The sequence below is a fragment of the Seriola lalandi genome, unplaced genomic scaffold (assembly GCF_002814215.2).
Source record: "Seriola lalandi dorsalis isolate HSWRI2012SDOR001 ecotype SW California unplaced genomic scaffold, Sedor1 jcf7180002054519, whole genome shotgun sequence".
In the NCBI taxonomy this organism is placed as follows: domain Eukaryota; kingdom Metazoa; phylum Chordata; class Actinopteri; order Carangiformes; family Carangidae; genus Seriola; species Seriola lalandi.
Window position 1 is genome coordinate 2,196,216 of NW_019525072.1, and position 17,162 is coordinate 2,213,377.

The 17,162-nt window shown below is 38.7% G+C and overlaps 2 protein-coding genes across 3 annotated transcripts; both read right to left on the reverse strand.

Moving 5' to 3' along the window:
* Positions 1-9: 9 nt before the first annotated feature.
* LOC147818709 (intercellular adhesion molecule 2-like) lies at positions 10-5,547 on the reverse strand. Of its 2 annotated transcripts, none has more exons than XM_087175954.1 (5): positions 5,214-5,543; positions 2,794-3,069; positions 2,343-2,669; positions 1,931-2,194; positions 10-1,650 (listed from the first exon to the last, which is right to left on the reverse strand). In XM_087175954.1, exons 1-5 carry the CDS (start codon positions 5,254-5,256, stop codon positions 1,493-1,495), a joined length of 1,068 nt encoding a protein of 355 aa, XP_087032080.1. In that variant the 5' UTR covers positions 5,257-5,543; the 3' UTR covers positions 10-1,492. The 2 variants fall into 2 exon arrangements, with proteins under 2 accessions (XP_087032080.1, XP_087032081.1); XM_087175955.1 differs by lacking the exon at positions 10-1,650 and adding an exon at positions 1,658-1,821 and having other exon boundaries at positions 5,214-5,547.
* Positions 5,548-6,325: 778 nt separating this feature from the next.
* LOC111660557 (hemicentin-2-like) lies at positions 6,326-16,810 on the reverse strand. Its single transcript, XM_023413898.2, has 11 exons — positions 16,653-16,810; positions 15,044-15,319; positions 14,653-14,970; positions 14,149-14,376; positions 12,979-13,206; positions 12,601-12,864; positions 10,880-11,140; positions 10,608-10,769; positions 9,594-9,812; positions 9,040-9,282; positions 6,326-7,607 (listed from the first exon to the last, which is right to left on the reverse strand). The coding sequence occupies exons 1-11, from the start codon at positions 16,708-16,710 to the stop codon at positions 7,405-7,407; spliced, it is 2,460 nt and encodes an 819-aa protein (XP_023269666.2). The 5' UTR covers positions 16,711-16,810; the 3' UTR covers positions 6,326-7,404.
* Positions 16,811-17,162: the final 352 nt, after the last annotated feature.

Below are 17,162 nucleotides of genomic sequence, written 5' to 3' on the forward strand. Positions count from 1 at the left end.
AAACCGTGGTTATGCAACTAAATATTAGTTTATGATTCTCAGGAAAGTTGAATCTTCAAGCATTTCTTAGTTTGTACAGTACATTTTTGAGTTTGTAAAGAAAGATGTCAACACTGCTATTCTTTTGAACATTATATTTCTTGACTTTCTGTAAAATATGATCAAATTCAATTACTTTTTCCAATTTTCTTGCTTTGAAATAGAATGTGCAGTGCCCCCAATGCATTTGTGTTCATTAAAATACTATTTATTTGAAGAATTTTGAGGTTTACTCACCTTTATAAACACACTGCTATTATTATGAACATAACTGTGTATATATATATATATATATATATATATATAAACCTGAGTAGATTAAAACATGAGGATCCACTCCATCAGTAGCCTGATCTCATGTGAAAGATATTTACTTTTTGATCATTTGGTGGCAGATCAGGAAAGTAGGTAGGTAATATAGGTCCAATGTTTCCAATATATATCGTTCTTTCAGCTGTTTTAGTCTGCACCATTTTCTCTCCTGTCGGAAAGGTAGCATAAAGTGAGTTTATCAGAGCTTTTTTTGTTGGAAACAACTTCCTGCTGCTGGTGGATACAAGGGTGATCAGAGCGTTTTAGACTGAAAAATACAGTAAATGTGCAGGCCATAAAGCCAAAACAATGAGCTAAAGGAAGCTAAAAAGCTCAGTAGAGCCACTGTGTTTGGTGTTCATGTTGATGCGTGCAACAGGAATTTTATGCAGTCGGTGTGTTTGCATGCGCCTAAGTAAACAGGTTACAGTCAGCTTTTTACACGTGCACATATGCAGGACAAAGATTTTAGACAGGGAAAGTATTGCTGGGACAGCAGAGTGGCAGGGTAAAGGGGTCGATAACTACAATGACTGATGATGCATACTCAAACATTTCCATCCAAAGTCAGACTAAAAGTGAAACTAACACAAAGTAGCCTTTGGCAATCTGAATGAGTTGGTTTCCACTGAACATTGGTCTCTTTGCAAAACTCAGACACATTATCATGCTGTGAGGCAAGGCTGTACCCGAATGAAAAAACAAACTCAGGAAGTAACATCACCACAGCATTTAAAACAAGTGGATCATGCTGCCAAAATAAACTCTGGGGAAGGGAAAAATCAGATCACCGACCTGTTGCATGTAAACAATAACCAGGTCACTACAGTGCACTCGTCAATGACCTGTGTACCCTGATTCCTATAAGTAACCTGGTTTCTTAAGTGCATGTAACCATACTGTTTGTTTAAACAACAATATTGATTAGTGGAGCTTTGAAGACAGCTGATGGGATTATGCATTCTTAAAGGCGCAGCAGAGTCCATCAACTGAGCATTCAGAAAAACCCATGCCCCAAGACATTAAGAGACATTTAACTGATAGGTTCACAAAAGAACATTTAAAGGTTACGTTTTCATTGCAAAGCCATGCAAAATTTAATAAAATTAAAAATTAAAAAATTAAAAAAAGTCAGCCTCATTCATACAGGTCCTGATGAGGTAGGTTGTCCTCTGAGATAGCTGCCTTTGTTGAGAGAAAACATGCCATCAGATGTCACAAAAATGAGACCGGCAACGATGAGCAGGGCGGCCAGGAAGGTAAATCCTCCAACTATGGCTGCAAAGGTTGTTCGGTCCCCTGTGGGAGATGGGAGTTTTTGTTATATTCTCTCTCTCAGCTTATCTGTTTAGACTGTCTGGTCTGCAACAGAAGAGTTTCTCTGCTTGTGATAAACCACACATCCCAAAATGAAAATTAAAACAAAGAAAACAGCCATTAAAATCCCAGCCGTGGTTCCGGGGTGACTACCTGATGGAGAACAACAGCAGGAGGGAATTATAGAATGATGTCTTCACTGTAAGACAAAAACGGAGTAAAACAACGTGAGGAACATAATGACTTGGAGTAATGATCTTACTTGGAGCTTGGATAAGAGTGAAATATTTGGTCTGGCTGCCCCTCTCATTAGACGCTGTGCAGGTGTATGTCCCTGGAAACTGAAGGTACTGGGGCAAGATGAGCTGATTCCCATTGTGATTCTTGATCTTCTCTTGTATGGCTTCAGGTAGTTTCCAGCTGTATACTGCCATTGGGTTTCCTTTAGCAGTGCAATTTAAAATCATTTCAATACCAGCTGGAATTTCCTGCGTCTCATTTGATGGCGTGTGGAACTTTGGTGGGTCTGAGGACGTACATGAAATTAAATGGCAGACAGAAAAAGAGAAACAAAGAGGAATTAAAATGCATTCAGAGAAAGACAAAACTTGCTAAACATGCTATTGCAAATCCGAATGTTTGGTGGTTATATGATGAGGGTGTTAAGAACTCACACAGTACGATCAATTCATGTGACTCTGACTGCATCATGGGAAGCTTTGGTCCTGTTGGCCAAAAGTTCAGCCTTGCTTCACACCAGATCTGAGTTCCATTATCGTCTCCCTGGGCGATCCAATCAAAGGTAGATGACTTATTGACTGGAGACAGGCTGGGCTCGTTAAATGTTTGAGTATTGATTATCTTATTTCCTTTGTGCCAGTATACAGAGAGGATTTTTGCTGGTGCAACATTAGCAATATCACATCGCAACTGATACACTGTGCCCTCCACCATGGGGCCCAGTGGACTTGGCTCATGCATATACACACTGTCCGGCATTTCTGTAGAAAAAAAGTGCCAAAATGTTTCACAAAACTCTGACAAGTCCTGACATCAGTGGTATTAAATGATTGAAAATTACAAATGGCATGCTTGGCAATTTCAGATAAAGTTAAGGATACTTACTGTAAACGGTGACTGGCAGTTTTTCTGAGCACTGAGTACCGTTATGGAGATTGAAGAAGCACATTGGAGCTATCGTCCAGTCTGTTACAGAGTCTGTTTCTAAGGTAAGAAAGGAGATCCCAGCTGTAAGTGCTATGCCACCCTGTGAAGACTCCCAGCCCATTCCCTCTGTCAGTTCGGGTGATGAGCTGCAGTTGACTGAGAAGGTGTCTCGATATTTCACCACAACTTGAGGAGGGCTCAGCTCAGCTTGACAGTTGGCACTCACAGGCTTTCCTGGAAGCACACAGTATGGATTACAGGCTACATTGCAAGCAGTCGTGTACAAACCAGTGTATTAAACAGCACTATAGCACAAATAAGTTTTGGCCAAGTTATGATTTTGTTCTCCAGATCCCCATTGGCCACTGTATTGTAAGAGTCACTACTCTTCCTGGGGTCCTCACAACTTTTTAAACAATACTTAAATGACAGAATATACACATCAGTATCATTCATACTCACAATAACACTCACAATACATAACACAACCACCACGACAAATCTATCCAACACATACAATAGCTCTATAAAATAATTACTTTTCTTAAATAACCAAGAAAAGAATTCTCTTCACAACTCAAGTCACAAATAAAAGTGGAATAAATAACTCCCTGCATCCACATCACATCTTCAAGAGCGGAACACAAACAAGAAAATCATATAAACAAGAAAGTCATCTAGCACTCTACACTGTTTCACACTAAACAAATACAACCTTAACTTAAAAAACAAAAAAACAAACACCTTGTTGTCTGATGTCAAACTACTTGGTATGCTGCTTCAATTCCATGCCACCATTGTATTGTTAATTAACAGTTCTCTGTATTAAACTAGTTCTACATGGAGACAAAGCGGAATAATGATGTCTATCTGAAAAAAAAGGATTGGTCTCTATAAAATATTTGTGGGATTTTAGTTATGACAATACATGTTTTTTTTGGTTTTTTGGGGGGGTTTTTTTACACATAACCTACAGCCAAAAGGTTATTCGTTGTACTAATACTTACTGCTTTATTCTGCACTACCTGTAACCTGTTCAGATTACTTTCTGTTGTATTGGACAGAATCACAGAACAATAATCTAACCGTGTTCACACTAATGCTTGCACTGGTCGTTTGGTTAAATAGCTAGGCCTGAATATTCTCATGTTTTATAGCAACCACGCCTCTGCTCATTCTCACCACCATCTGACCAATTTGACTGTTCCAAGAAATTTTCCTATCAAATGATCCCTAAAAACTTTGTGTCTGTTACTTGGTCAAAAGCTCTCATATAGCTAAGTGTAAGACAGGTATGACTTTAAATGAATATTTTGAACCAAGTACCATACTTTTTGAGTTATACATTGTTTTATTAACTTTAATTCCTCATATAAAAACACACTAAGCTCTCCTGATGTGTGTGCTGATGCATATATGGTGGAGTTGTCGGCAAACATAACAGTGGTGGCATAATTCAGAAATAGAGGTAAATCAAAAAACAAAACAAAAACAATGACGGTCCTAAACAACTTCCCTGAGGCACTCAGAGTTGCTTTTACCTCAGAATAACTACCATTAAAATATAAAGTATATATCCTCTTGGTGAGATAACTTTAGATCCATGCAACAGCAGATGCTTCAAAGTCATAACAGTTTAACTTATTCAATAACAACTTATTATCAGGCATCAAATGCTGCAATGAAATCCAACAATACAGCATAAACAACTTTTTTTCTTATCAATTCTTTCATCCAGTTTCAGTTAACACCGTAGTTGTGGAGCGCCCCTTTCTATATGCATGTTAAGAAAAATACACTATTGGATTCATGGGACACTTTGTATGGGTTACAGGAGTCACCACTTTAAGGAGTAGTCCTATCTGAGTTTAGTTGATACGATCTCAGACAGGATGATAAAAACAGACGCTGGGCACACTGTAAATGCATGTTTTCACAGTAGAACTGCACTGACAACATGTAGATCCCCTGTAGTTTCTGTTCGAAAAGCTTTTCCGAGTGCCTGCGGTGATAACAGTCATTAAAATTAAATTTCACATTCATTTGATATTATAGAGAGAGAAAAAAAAAATTTCTGTTGACTACAAACTTTTCCAAAAAGGACTTGGGATACAAATTTTCAAAAGTTTACACACAAATTAAATTTAGGTAGGTAATGGAAGTTGCTCTAAAACTATTAAATGATCGACGCAAACACCCACCGGTTACAATTTGAGGCAAAGAAGCCAACAAATGTAATAATCATGTTTCAGATTAAACAATGGGCGTAGGCCAGGCTGAAGAGTCAACGTCGTAACTTTGACTATGTTGACACCATAACTTGTATCGTTAATAACCCTGAATAAAAAGATAACGAACACGGCAGAAAACGGGTTTACCTGCACACGCTATCAAGCCACTGAGTATGAAAAGCCACTTCATGATTTCGCCTGTGTACTAACCAGCAGCACTGTTACGACTAAAGAAATATATCAAAGACTCAGTCGAACAAAGTTACTTCCAAATCCGTGTCACTCCTATTGTGGCATACGTCCTGTTTCCTTCACCTGTCGGACCACGTTCATACAAAGTCTCGAAAGTAAAACTGTGATGCATTAAACTGCTCCTCGTAAACTGCTGTTACTCGCTGGACTACATTGGCCAGAGGTTGAAAAGTCAATTTTTTGCGTGGTCGAGGCGGGGACGTGACTTGGGATGGCTTGAAGAAATAGATAAGTAAAATGAGATGATCCATACAAAGTCATTTTAGCTTTGCACACAGACCGGAAATAGGCGGGCCAGTTGTCAGCAACGAGCGAAAACTGAATGTTAATATTCTTATTTTCTCATTCTTTGAACATTTTCACAGTCAGCTTTACAGAAGAGGATGCGTGTTACACATACGATGCTCATACAATTCCCATAATCCCAAAAAGTCCAAGCTGGAAACCCCAAAACATTTGAGTCATAACTTTAATTGCAATATTTCCTACAGGACAGGAAGGCAGCATTACTTAGCCGGAAAAACCTGCTGGCTCCAGTTCACGGCGCCCCGCAGAGGAGTAGGTTTATCAAAACACCGAGGATTTGGGCGCCTTTTGTCTTGCGTGGAGCTAAAGTTCCCAGGACTTCCACAGCTTTGTTCCTAATTGATCAGAGCTGTCTGCTGGATAGTGGCATACAGGGCAGAGTCCGAGTGTCCGAGCTTGTGCTCCCCTCAAGGGTCAGCAGCACAGTAAAATGAGGTCTGTTCCTTGTTGTGTAAAACACAAGCCCAGTAAAAGTTTGTATAATAATTACTAGGTTGATATTATATGTTTAGATCCCTTGTTATCCTTTGTCAAAGGTCAGTGCTCTGATGTGGATTTACCTAGACTAAGACTAAGAATAATATAAATTTAAACATGTCAAATACAAGCCTACAAGTTTGGCTGCTTTCTCACCTTGATTTCAGCTGTGCAACTTAGAAGTATTTGTAAACGAGTGGGGTGCATATTCAGTAACAAAGAAATTTGTTTAAAAAGCCACATTTTTAATAATAAAATACTGTTTTACACCAGTCAAAAATATATACAGCAGTATTCACAAACATTACAAACCTACATTACAATGTAGGTTTTCACAGGTAGGCCTTCAACTCCACCAACTATTCCATCTTGCACAAGGTTTACATGCCCATCTGCTCTCAATACTAATTTGTTCCATCTTTACTGTTTCTCATAAATAAATATATATAAGGTTTTGCATTAAAAAAACATCCTGAATATACAGTTCTAATAGGCATTAGGCCATAATGGCCACAGTAATTCATACAAAAGCATACAACTGTGGAACAAGACAATTTGTTCCATAAGGCTGGAGCCTGGTACGGTATGGCACAACAAAGGGCCAGGCACGGAGAAGGAGAAGTGCAGAGTGGCGTACAAAGAACAGTGAAGGGACAATGATCGGTAAGCACACAGTGTCCGCACACTGAGCAAAGCGAGTGATATTCACACCATCATTGACACCTTCGGAGGGGCGAGCGGGCAATGGAAATAAGTACAACAGCACACTTCCTGTTATTGTACTTTTAAAACGGCCGCAGTCTCAGGGCCAACACCTCTTCAAACACATTCTATAAATAATTGTAAAAATAATCACATACATAGTGATCTGAGTTTATATCAATATTAAGGGGGCAGAATAAAAAAAAAGGTCAACAAAAACATTCATAATCATATTAGACTAGTTTGTGCTCATGAGTAAATATCCAGTTTCTGCCAAATATTTGAGTCCTTGCTCCCCCTGTTCTTTCTGTCCAGTGAAAACAGGTACAATCCAGTAGTTAATATAGAAATTTACAACACAAGGTTGCTGATTTTGATAATAAGATTATTCCATGAAGTGTAAGATACTCCTAAATGTAAGAAAATACATGTGAGGATAACAGAGCGTGTGAAGTTTGGAGGTATTAAAAAGATTTCCAAACAGTCCAGTGTGAGCCTGCTGTCTGCAATGTGATTCAGGCTTTCAAACACTGTAGATTGTGGTGGCGGAGAGATGCAGCTCATTCAGAGTGGTCAGCTATCCATTCTGGGGTATTAGCAGCTAAGACAGTTTGGTCATAGGAAACTGCATGTCCCAGCCGTTGTGAGCTACGTTACCATTGTGGGTGCTGAGTTTGGGGTTTTTAAGGCTGTAGCGGCGCATCTTGGTGTTCGTGTAGTAGATTGAGTAAATGAAGACGAAGACGATGGAGATAGCAACTACTGTGACGGCCACAAATCCAGCTATGAGGGGCAGGTAGTCCTCTGTAATGAAATCAATCAAAAAAGCAACATATTAATATGTAAAAATTCAAAAATAATCAGCTTTAAATACAACTGTCACGATTTCTGACATGCAACAATTCGTATGTGAACTTTTTATTCCTACATTTTCAGTTTTTCTCCTATAAGTTCAACAAACATGCTCTACACTGTCTGCATGCATGTTCACAAATGAAAATTATGAAAGGGCAGCTAATTATCTACTTACAATTTAAATATATACTTTAACCTATGGTCAGACAAGAAGACAGGCTAACTGATTTGTATTATTATTGTGACACATGGAAGCCATTTTGATTTACAACTTGATTATTGAAAACAAGTCAATATTTCAACAAAAACTTACCAAAACCTCCAACCATTCCACTAGCCTTCTGCCTTTTTGTGTCTTTCTTTGTACGCAAACCGCTCAGAAAAATCAAACTCCGCCATTTAGAAATAAATTTAAATAGCTGAATAGAATCCCCTTTGACAGGCTTTCGATCTGCTACTTAAAGTTGATTTTTACTTTGCAGAATTTGCTGACCTTTTTCTGTTGACTAATTATGTGCTAGTGCTCTTTAGCACTGTCCTCTTTAATAAAGTTTATAGTTAGGGCTGGCTCAGATGAGCTTTAAACCAGCCCTTTGTTATGATGTTATAGGCCTGGACTGCTGGGGGACTCCCTTGATACACTGAACACTCTCTCTCTCTCTCTCTCTCTAACTAAACTTGTATTTTCTCTCTCCCCTAGTTTGTGCTTCTCCTCTGTCTCTCCCTCTCTCTGTCCTCATTCTGCAGGTGTCTCTGACTCTGGAGCTGCAGGATCCAGATTTGCCAATACAAAACATATTATTATTATTATTATTATTGATAATGCCATTACCTATGTTGATATAGTGCAAATACCCATATCAACAGTATATACAACTGTTCATGGTCACTCTCTCTGATCTGTTTGAGTAGGACGAGTCAGACGCCCTCCCTGAGTCCAGTCACCAAGTGCTGCTCATCATGGGAACTGTTTGGTTTCCCTCCATAATATTGTTAGGTCTTGACCTACTTTGTAAAGTGCTTTGAGATAATGTTTGTTATGATTTGGCACTATACAAATAAAATTGAACTTAATTGAATTGCTCCCTCTAAAGTTTTTATTACATTTGGTCTGAGTGACAGTTTATTGATTATAGTCACACTGAGAACTTGTGGGGAGAAATACATTTGAAATGTAAAGTAAAAAAGTTTTGAGTGACAGAAACCCATGAAAATTCTTACATAATTTGTGTAGAGGGGAGAAGTCAAATATTTATTTATTGGCTTCAAACCCTCTGCCACAAATCCACTTTCCCTACTGGGACACTTTGTAGATTTGGGAATAAAATCTATGATAGATTTTTAGAGGTGCATGTTTAAACAACAAAGTTTTGATTGTTACCTTTTAAAATCACTTTGACCACATAGAAGACAGAATCAACTTCATTGGTGGCAGTGCAGTTGTAGAGGCCTGCTTCAGACACGATGAGTGTGTCTCCAGTCACATGGGGAACTTTGTCTGGGCTGTAGTGCCACTCGATCTTTGGAGGTGGGTGACCATCGGCTTCACAGATGAGCTCCTCAGGATAACCTCTGAACACTGGGATTGTCTGTGGAAGCTTTGTGGCGTTAATGATGGGCTTATCTGTTGAGACATAGAGGCAAATAGAGCACTATGAGGTCAAATAATATTCAACCTGTGATGACCCAAAAGGAATTATGGTACATTTAGTGAAACTACACTCGTGCCGTTATGTTATTTAGGTGTGGTGTCCCTAATTAAAAATGTTACACACTGTCCTTTTTTAACAAGGTCTTTGTGTATTGTTGAATTGAAAGTCTCATAAGATTCCTGTTATCCCACTGGAATGATGTGATGACATGCTCGTCATCACTTCATCGTACAGTATTATCTTAATCGTGACTGCTGAGCTGCAAATGTAAATGTGATCTCACAGCGGACAGTGATGTTGAGAGGACTGGACATGTTCTTTGGAGGAGGCTGTGGTCCCTCGGGTCCCAGGTCCATCTGAGCCTCGCATCTGAACTCTGCCCCGTTGTGCTTTCTGTCCAGAGTGATGGTGATAGTGGACAACACATTTTTTGGAGATCTGACCACACTGATGTCACAGTCTCTGCTGTTCTCAGGCAGACAGTCATTCACTTGCAACGAGCCTGACGGACAAATAAACATTATGAGGAAAATTAGTAAGTAAGTAATTAAGTAAAAAAAAAAAGAAAAGATATAGACAATGTTTCATTCAAACTACCTGTAATTTCAGAATTTGTTTCCATTTTAACAATCAGTCTTAAAGATGATGACAGTGAAGCATGACTCTTTTGGGATGCAGGTGAAACATGTTTCACTCACTGTCAACATGAACTGATGTCTTGATGTGACATTTACATACACACTGTTGAACTGTGGGAAAATAAACATTACTTTTACTCTTTTGGCAGATGCTTTTATCAAAGGCAACTTACAAGTGAGGAACAACGCTAAAGCTTAAGTGCAGTAGGAGACCTTGGTGTAAGTGTCAACAAAACACCTTGTTAAAGGAACATCTGCCTTTTGTGCAACACACTATAAATCAAGACGCAGTGCATTTCTCGTGCTTGTTGCTGAGCACAGAAACGTACAAGTGTATCTTGTAAGTGTCAACATTAGTAAACATAATTTGAGGAATATCTGATCAATAAGGCAAATTAAGAATTACATTATTAAGATAACTGATGAAAGTTAACTACAAATGTTCACATTTCAGTTGGACATTTTAACTAATCTAAAATCAGCAGTCATTACGTCTGTGAATATATGTTCCAGCTTGTCTTTCATAAGTTTTCTTTTCTTTTTGCATGTTGGCTGATTATTTCATACCAGCACGTCTCTTTTGAACTGCAAGTTTGGCTAGCACTGTTAGATTTGCTTGACCTCACAGAAAAGGCAGAACATAAATAAATATACCCCACCTTTGATATGTGGTTCAAAGGTGTCGTTCCCTTTATACCAGCGCACGACGAGGTTCTGTGCAGGAGCAACGTGGATAATGTGACACTGCAGCTGAAGCTCTTCGCCCACTACCAATGAGCTCAAGTTTTGGACAGGACTGATGAAGACACTATCTGGCATTTCTATAGAGGTGATTTGTAGAGGAGTGGGAAAAAAATCAGAGTAAATCATGATTCTAAATTGATGTCAATGAAAGTACAAAAAAAAAAAAAAAAAGAATATCAATACATACTGTAGAGAGTGAGGTTTAAAGGTTTATGGCATGCTCCTAATCCCACAAACGTCCCAGCACAAACAGGCCTCGAGTCCCAGTCTTTACGGGTGTTAACATACCAACTTTCATTGTAAATTTTGTTGTTCTCGACCTGCCAGTATCTTTCTATTAAATTACTGTTGCTGGATGTCAGTTTGCACGTTGCAGCCTGGATTGCTCCTTGGTACTGTACCACCATCCTGTCTGGAGTTATTTCAATGGGACATTCTTGACTGGCATCTGTGGAACGAAGAGTGAGGGTAGGAAATGTTATTTAAGTCCAAGTCAACACACATCCATTATCTTAACACAACATTTCCACATCCAGTGCTGCGGTGAAATCATGTCTAATAGCCACAGGACTGTAGAACAAAAGCTGTATCTCAGGAGGCAAAGTGGAAAAAACTCAGGAAGGATATACCCCTCCCTAAGGAAACTGCACTTGCTGCCACCCATTCTTTAAGCTGGACTTGCTATAACATTCATATCTCAGTACAATGCGTTATATTTTACCCAGCCCTTTTCCTTATTTTAAAAAAATATAAATACTGCTTAAAGAACTTTTATATACACAGGATGTAAGAGGAGGCTTAAATGATTAGATTCCCTACACTTACTAATCAAACACACTTCAACTTACCAAAGAAATGTTACTTCCACTAGCGTTGACACACCAATCATTATCATTTGTTCCTATTCAAAGCACATACAACATGTAACATGAATGTGACTCATTAAACTCAGACTTTCCAGCTTCCTCTAAGCTTTTTTTAAACACCACTGTGTTGCCTAAAGTTAGCTCCTAATCACTCAGGCCATATGAACAGCCCAAAACAATCCCACTTTCAGTCATTTACAAGTCTATTAGCTAAATCGAGCCATTTCAATCTCGACAGAAAAGAAAACATGAGGTCTGTAACTTGCTCCCAAGAGGCACAACTTACTCGACTCTGTCCCGTTACAAAGCGACAGCAGCTCAAATGTCAAAAGGACCGAAAGGAGACGAAAATAATTTAAATCCTCCATTGGAATAAAGTCTCGAGAAGTGTTTCCCAAACACTGTCGACTGTTAACAACGACTCCTGCTCCTCCTCAGCTGCATACGGGACCAGCCAGCGGCGACTTGTTGACTTTTCGGGCAAAAGGCTAAGCTAAGTTATGGCTGCATGGACTCAGTGCACAGTCAGCTCCCTCAGCCCTGCATCACCGGAGAGGAAACTGGGAAAAAGCCCTCCCCCCCAACACTGGGCACGCACGCGCGCACACACACAGATACGCGCGCACGGCAAGCCCACATACCCACTGTGTCTATAAATGTTGTACAAATAGGCTACAAGTTAAAGTGCCAAGGCACCAGGCTTGGTTGTAACATTTTGATTAATTGGTAGCCTAGATGGATGGATGGATAGATAGATAGATAGATAGATAGATAGATAGATAGATAGATAGATAGATAGATAGATAGATAGATTATTTGAAAATAGGCACAATAGTACTAAATGAGCTAAATGCTAACATCAGTGATGTTAGGTCAAACCACTAACTACTTTTCAAACCACTGTCAATGATGAGACATTTCACTCAAAGGCACAAATGTGAACCTCTTGGTGGTACTAGTGGAAAAATCAAGTCAATAGGAGTTATCCTCTGTACGAGTTGGATGTCTGTACAACTTGTGTCAAATGCTATGTTGACCTTACTTTTCACAGTGACTCTGGCTGTTTTAGAGACTTCTCCTATCTCATTGAAGGTGCGACATGTGTAGGAGCCGGAGTTGTATGCAGTGGCATTGATGATGAGCAGACGGGACACTCCATCTTCATTTTCCTCCATCACATTGTCTGTCCGGTAATAATTCCAGATATATTGAGGTCGTGGGTTGCTCATGGAGGAGCATTTCAGTGACACATTAGAACCAACTTCAACTTCAGCGTCTTCAAGCTCAACTATCTGTGATGGTGGGTCTGCAGACAACAATGTAAACAATATAAGTGAGAGAAGAAGCAAATGTGCCAGTGTAATATACTGAATCACTCATGCTGAGCAAAGTATTCAAAGTTTTCATCAGTATGACTTACATTTGACAGTAATGTCCGCCGTGAAGTTGACAATTGACACACTGTTTGAAGCTGTGATCAGGTACTTCCCTGCGTCACGTCTTGTTAGGATCTCTGGAAGCTCCACCTCCTCACCATCTCTGTACCATGTGATCTCAGGTTTTGGATAACCCTCAACGATGCAGGTGAAGTTGTGATGAACGTACTCTCGTGTAGTGTAAGGGCTTGGACACTTCAACTCTGGTCCATCTGAAAGCAAAAACACAGAAACATTTTCTACATTAGACTTACAGTGGAGTAACTATACATTACATGGACAGTGATGGAATATAACATTGTACAGTTACTTAGAGATACTTGCACTTTACAGGTTCCTTTTGCAGATTTTGCATAGAAAGCATGTATATATATTCACACACACACACATATATATATGTATATATATATATATATATATAATATATATATATATATATATATACATAAATGTATCAAATTGCCCAACGGTGTATAAATTTGTTAAAATTAACCTCAACCAACTAAAACAAGTTTAAGTAAGAGTAATCCAAAGTATGATATATATACTATATATTAATATAGTATATATATCATTGAGTTGTGTGCATAATGAGTAAGTATATTTTGCTGACAATACTTCTGTAGGCCTACTTAAAAGTACCCTGTGATGATTATGATCTCTAGTTGCCCTAGGGAAGTGCACATGTGCATGAAGTCCTGCCAATGGTTTTATACTGGTCCACTGATCTACACATGGAGGAAACAACCCAAAAACATAACAACGTGCTAGGAAAGACAGGGAAGAAGAAGACTGCAAGCTGGTAAACATGGATGTAAACAAGGAAGGATTTTAAATACTTACAAAACCTCCAGGATGCACAGAAAATGTTTTTGGTAAGTAACACTCTTTTGTTTGTTTACAAGAGAACTCCATGACAGCTTATAACCAGAGCTTTAAGTTGTAATAGAATCATTTTATTTTGTAGTATTTGTAGTAATTTTAATTTTGTAGTATCCTTTTTTCTAGTTAACTATATGACCTGAGCATCTGAGTGCAAACATTCTAAAAAATTATAAATATTATCAAAAATAGAAAATACCATAGAAGAATGAGAAAAGTGGAAGTGAATTTAACTTTTCGTAGTTCTGTTGTAAACTGAATGCAACACTCACACAACACAAAAACCTGGACTTCAACTCTGATGGAGGAAGCGCCGTCAGCTTCAAGAATGTACACCCCTGCATTCTTCCTGCTCAGAGGGATGTCCGGGTCTGTTGGATTTCCATTTTTTATCCATCTTACGTAGGGGGCCGGATTTCCTTCCACAGGACATCGACTGGTCAGAGTTGCCCCTTCTTGTAAGTGCAAGTTGTTGATGGGACATTTGACATCTGGTCCAACTAAACAAAAGCGAAAACAACGAATATTTATTATTTTACCTTTACTTAACAGATGAAAAGCAGCTAAGACAAATGTGGCATGAGATCTGACCGATGTATTGGTGTGTTAGAAATGGTCTTATTAGGCTGAAAAACTATAGTCAAGTGAAATTTAGGGCTGCAGCTAAAAATCGTTTCTAATGAATCTAACAGTTAGCTTTTTTAATTAATCGATTAATCTTTTGGCCTATAAAACATAAAAAAACACTGTGAAAAATGCCTACATGACATACTTACAGTGAACAGTAATGTTATACGCTTGTGATGATAAATCAAATTGCGGCCCTTCTGGCCCCAAGTCCATGTGTGCCTCGCATCGGAGTGTGACTCCATTGTCCTGTCTTTTCGCTGTAAAGCTGTACACAGATGACTGATCCACTGGTTTCTTACTGGTATTGTTAAAAGTGTCTGTACGGATGAGCGTATCTTCTTTGTACCATCTGACAGTGAGATTTTGCACAGGTGCTACATGTTGGATGTGACATGTGAAGTTATATTCCTCCTCCTCTCTCATCAAACCACTGCTGGAGCTGATGCTGACCTGTTCTGGGAATGCTGGAGAAAAAGAAGAAATTATTAGATAAAGTCATCGCATCAGCCTGTTATGTGCTGAATAAGCAAGACTTACTATAAAGTACAATTTTTGCTTCCTTGGTGCACTGTTCAAATGTGCTTTCTGGTGATGGGTTTAAGAAGCACTGCGGAGAGATGTCCCAATTTTTTAGGTTCTTCACAGACCAGGTCAAATGGTTGACCTTCTTTGGACTTATGCCTCCCTCTGTAACCTCCCAGCCCATTCCGTCGAACATGGTCTCCGATGTGCTGCAGTTGACTGAGACGGCGTCTCCATATCTCACCACAACACTGAGGGGGTTCAGCTCAATGGGACAGGAGCCGTGCACACCTACAGCATGGCAGGAACATATCTTATATTTGCATACTTGCTACAAGAGAAACATTTTTTTGCAGCGTTTGCCTTTTCTGTATTGTCACTAAGGTCGTTTAAAAAGGGGGTTAATTCAACAACTGCATCCCACAAGCTGTAGTTCTTTAATAAAAAGGGTGAGATATTCTGGCTTAGTCAAGGAAGCAGAAGTCTAGTCATTATATACCATACAATCTTTTCTATTCACAGGAAATATTTATGTTATTAAAAAAAAGTTTAAAAAAAAGATGTTATCCCTGTGTCAAAGATAACACAATAGCCAAAAATGCAAGTGGTCTATGGTCATATTGCCAATAATCTTCCTTTCACTTTTTATTATGCAATCCTGTGCAAAAGAAGGTCAGCTAGGAGCAAACAATGACTGCTGAAAAAAGACCCAATGTAGCACAGAGAACTGTGTGATACAGAGTATTGATGTGCAAAGGTCAACTGAAATAATGGTGATCATTTTAAAGCTATTTAAAGCCTGGAATTACTCATTAAATTGCAGGGGAGTAGCAGTAATAAAAAACAATGGATAGTTTAACAATAGTAAGAGCTTTAACAAAAACAAACAAAGTGAAAGTTTTTTGGATCCCTACTTGCTTTGAAAGAACCCCCACGATGAGATAACTACACCAAAATACCCTAAAATGGAAGCAGATTAAAAATGAATGTGTCATTTACCCAACAAGGTGACCATATTCACCAGAGCTCAAAGAATGGGGGGTTTTACATCGATGGTAGGAGATGCAAAAATCTTTTCAAGAGCCCACTAGTTAAAAAGTTGATAGATAAATGTTGCTTTTTCTTCAGCTTTCTTTCACAATGTTGAGCTAAAGCCATTTCTACTACAGTGTTAGACAAACATCTCGACTAGAATAAATGACAATTTAACACTTTACATTGAAAGAATAAAGTTGGTAATATACTGAGTAATTGTAAAAAATAAATAAATGAATAAATAAATAAATAAAAAATTGCTTTTCTCAAATTCAAATGCGTATTTGTTTGGTGATGGAAAACTTTTTTAAGTCACCACTTTGCTTTGGGTGGTAATGATCTGAGTCTTTCTCCTGTCATATGAAACCGCTCCCTCCTGGGTAAAACAAAGTTCTGCATATAACAATTCATCTGTCACATTGTTAATGCTGACGACCATACGTCTCTTCTTTGCTTAAGAAGCTATTTTTATATTTAGAACCCAGATTATCATTAACATATGACCGCTGCATGTGAAAAATACATGGCAATTAAGAGAAAAATACACATCAGGGTTTATACATTTATAACGACCATAAATTCAGCCTACCTGTCGCAATGAGAATGAACCCCGCGAAAAGTCGAAGAAATGATGTTGTTCTACTCATTTGATTCTAACAATGTCTCCTCTGTGCTTTACTGCAGCTCTGCTCAGCTGCTCTTCTCGGGTAGCGCTGCCCCGGTCCAGAATGAGGTGCATTGAGAGGAGAGGGACAGAGTCCATGCTCTCTCTCTCTCTCTCTCTCTCTCTCTACACACACACACACACACACACACACACACACACACACACACACACACACACACACGAACACACCCTCTGTACAGTGGATCGCGGTTTGTGTGTGGGATATATTTATGAGTCAGGCGAAGTTACATAGCCTGGCAGTTATGATGTATTTTTAGCACATTTAAACAGATTCTTGTAAACATGAAACATAGCCTATTATATCTTGTCAAAGTGTGAACTCAATTTATTAGAGACTGTTTGTTATTATGGGCGATTATGCACACTGTAGATTGAGTGTTTTAAGATTTAGACCACTGAAGTCTTTGTTCA

What these genes read in the sequence shown, in the direction of transcription:
- LOC147818709 (XM_087175954.1), bottom strand. Translation starts at nt 5,256, where the DNA reads ATGAAGTGGCTTTTCATACTCAGTGGCTTGATAGCGTGTGCAG. An exon ending in ACTGCCAGTCACCGTTTACA is followed by an intron (nt 2,670 to 2,793) that starts GTAAGTATCCTT and finishes TTTTTTCTACAG; the next exon opens with AAATGCCGGACAGTGTGTAT. An exon ending in ACATGAATTGATCGTACTGT is followed by an intron (nt 2,195 to 2,342) that starts GTGAGTTCTTAA and finishes GTACGTCCTCAG; the next exon opens with ACCCACCAAAGTTCCACACG.
- LOC111660557 (XM_023413898.2), bottom strand. Translation starts at nt 16,710, where the DNA reads ATGAGTAGAACAACATCATTTCTTCGACTTTTCGCGGGGTTCATTCTC. An exon ending in GTTCATTCTCATTGCGACAG is followed by an intron (nt 15,320 to 16,652) that starts GTAGGCTGAATT and finishes GCCATGCTGTAG; the next exon opens with GTGTGCACGGCTCCTGTCCC. An exon ending in AGCCAGAGTCACTGTGAAAA is followed by an intron (nt 11,141 to 12,600) that starts GTAAGGTCAACA and finishes TTCGTTCCACAG; the next exon opens with ATGCCAGTCAAGAATGTCCC.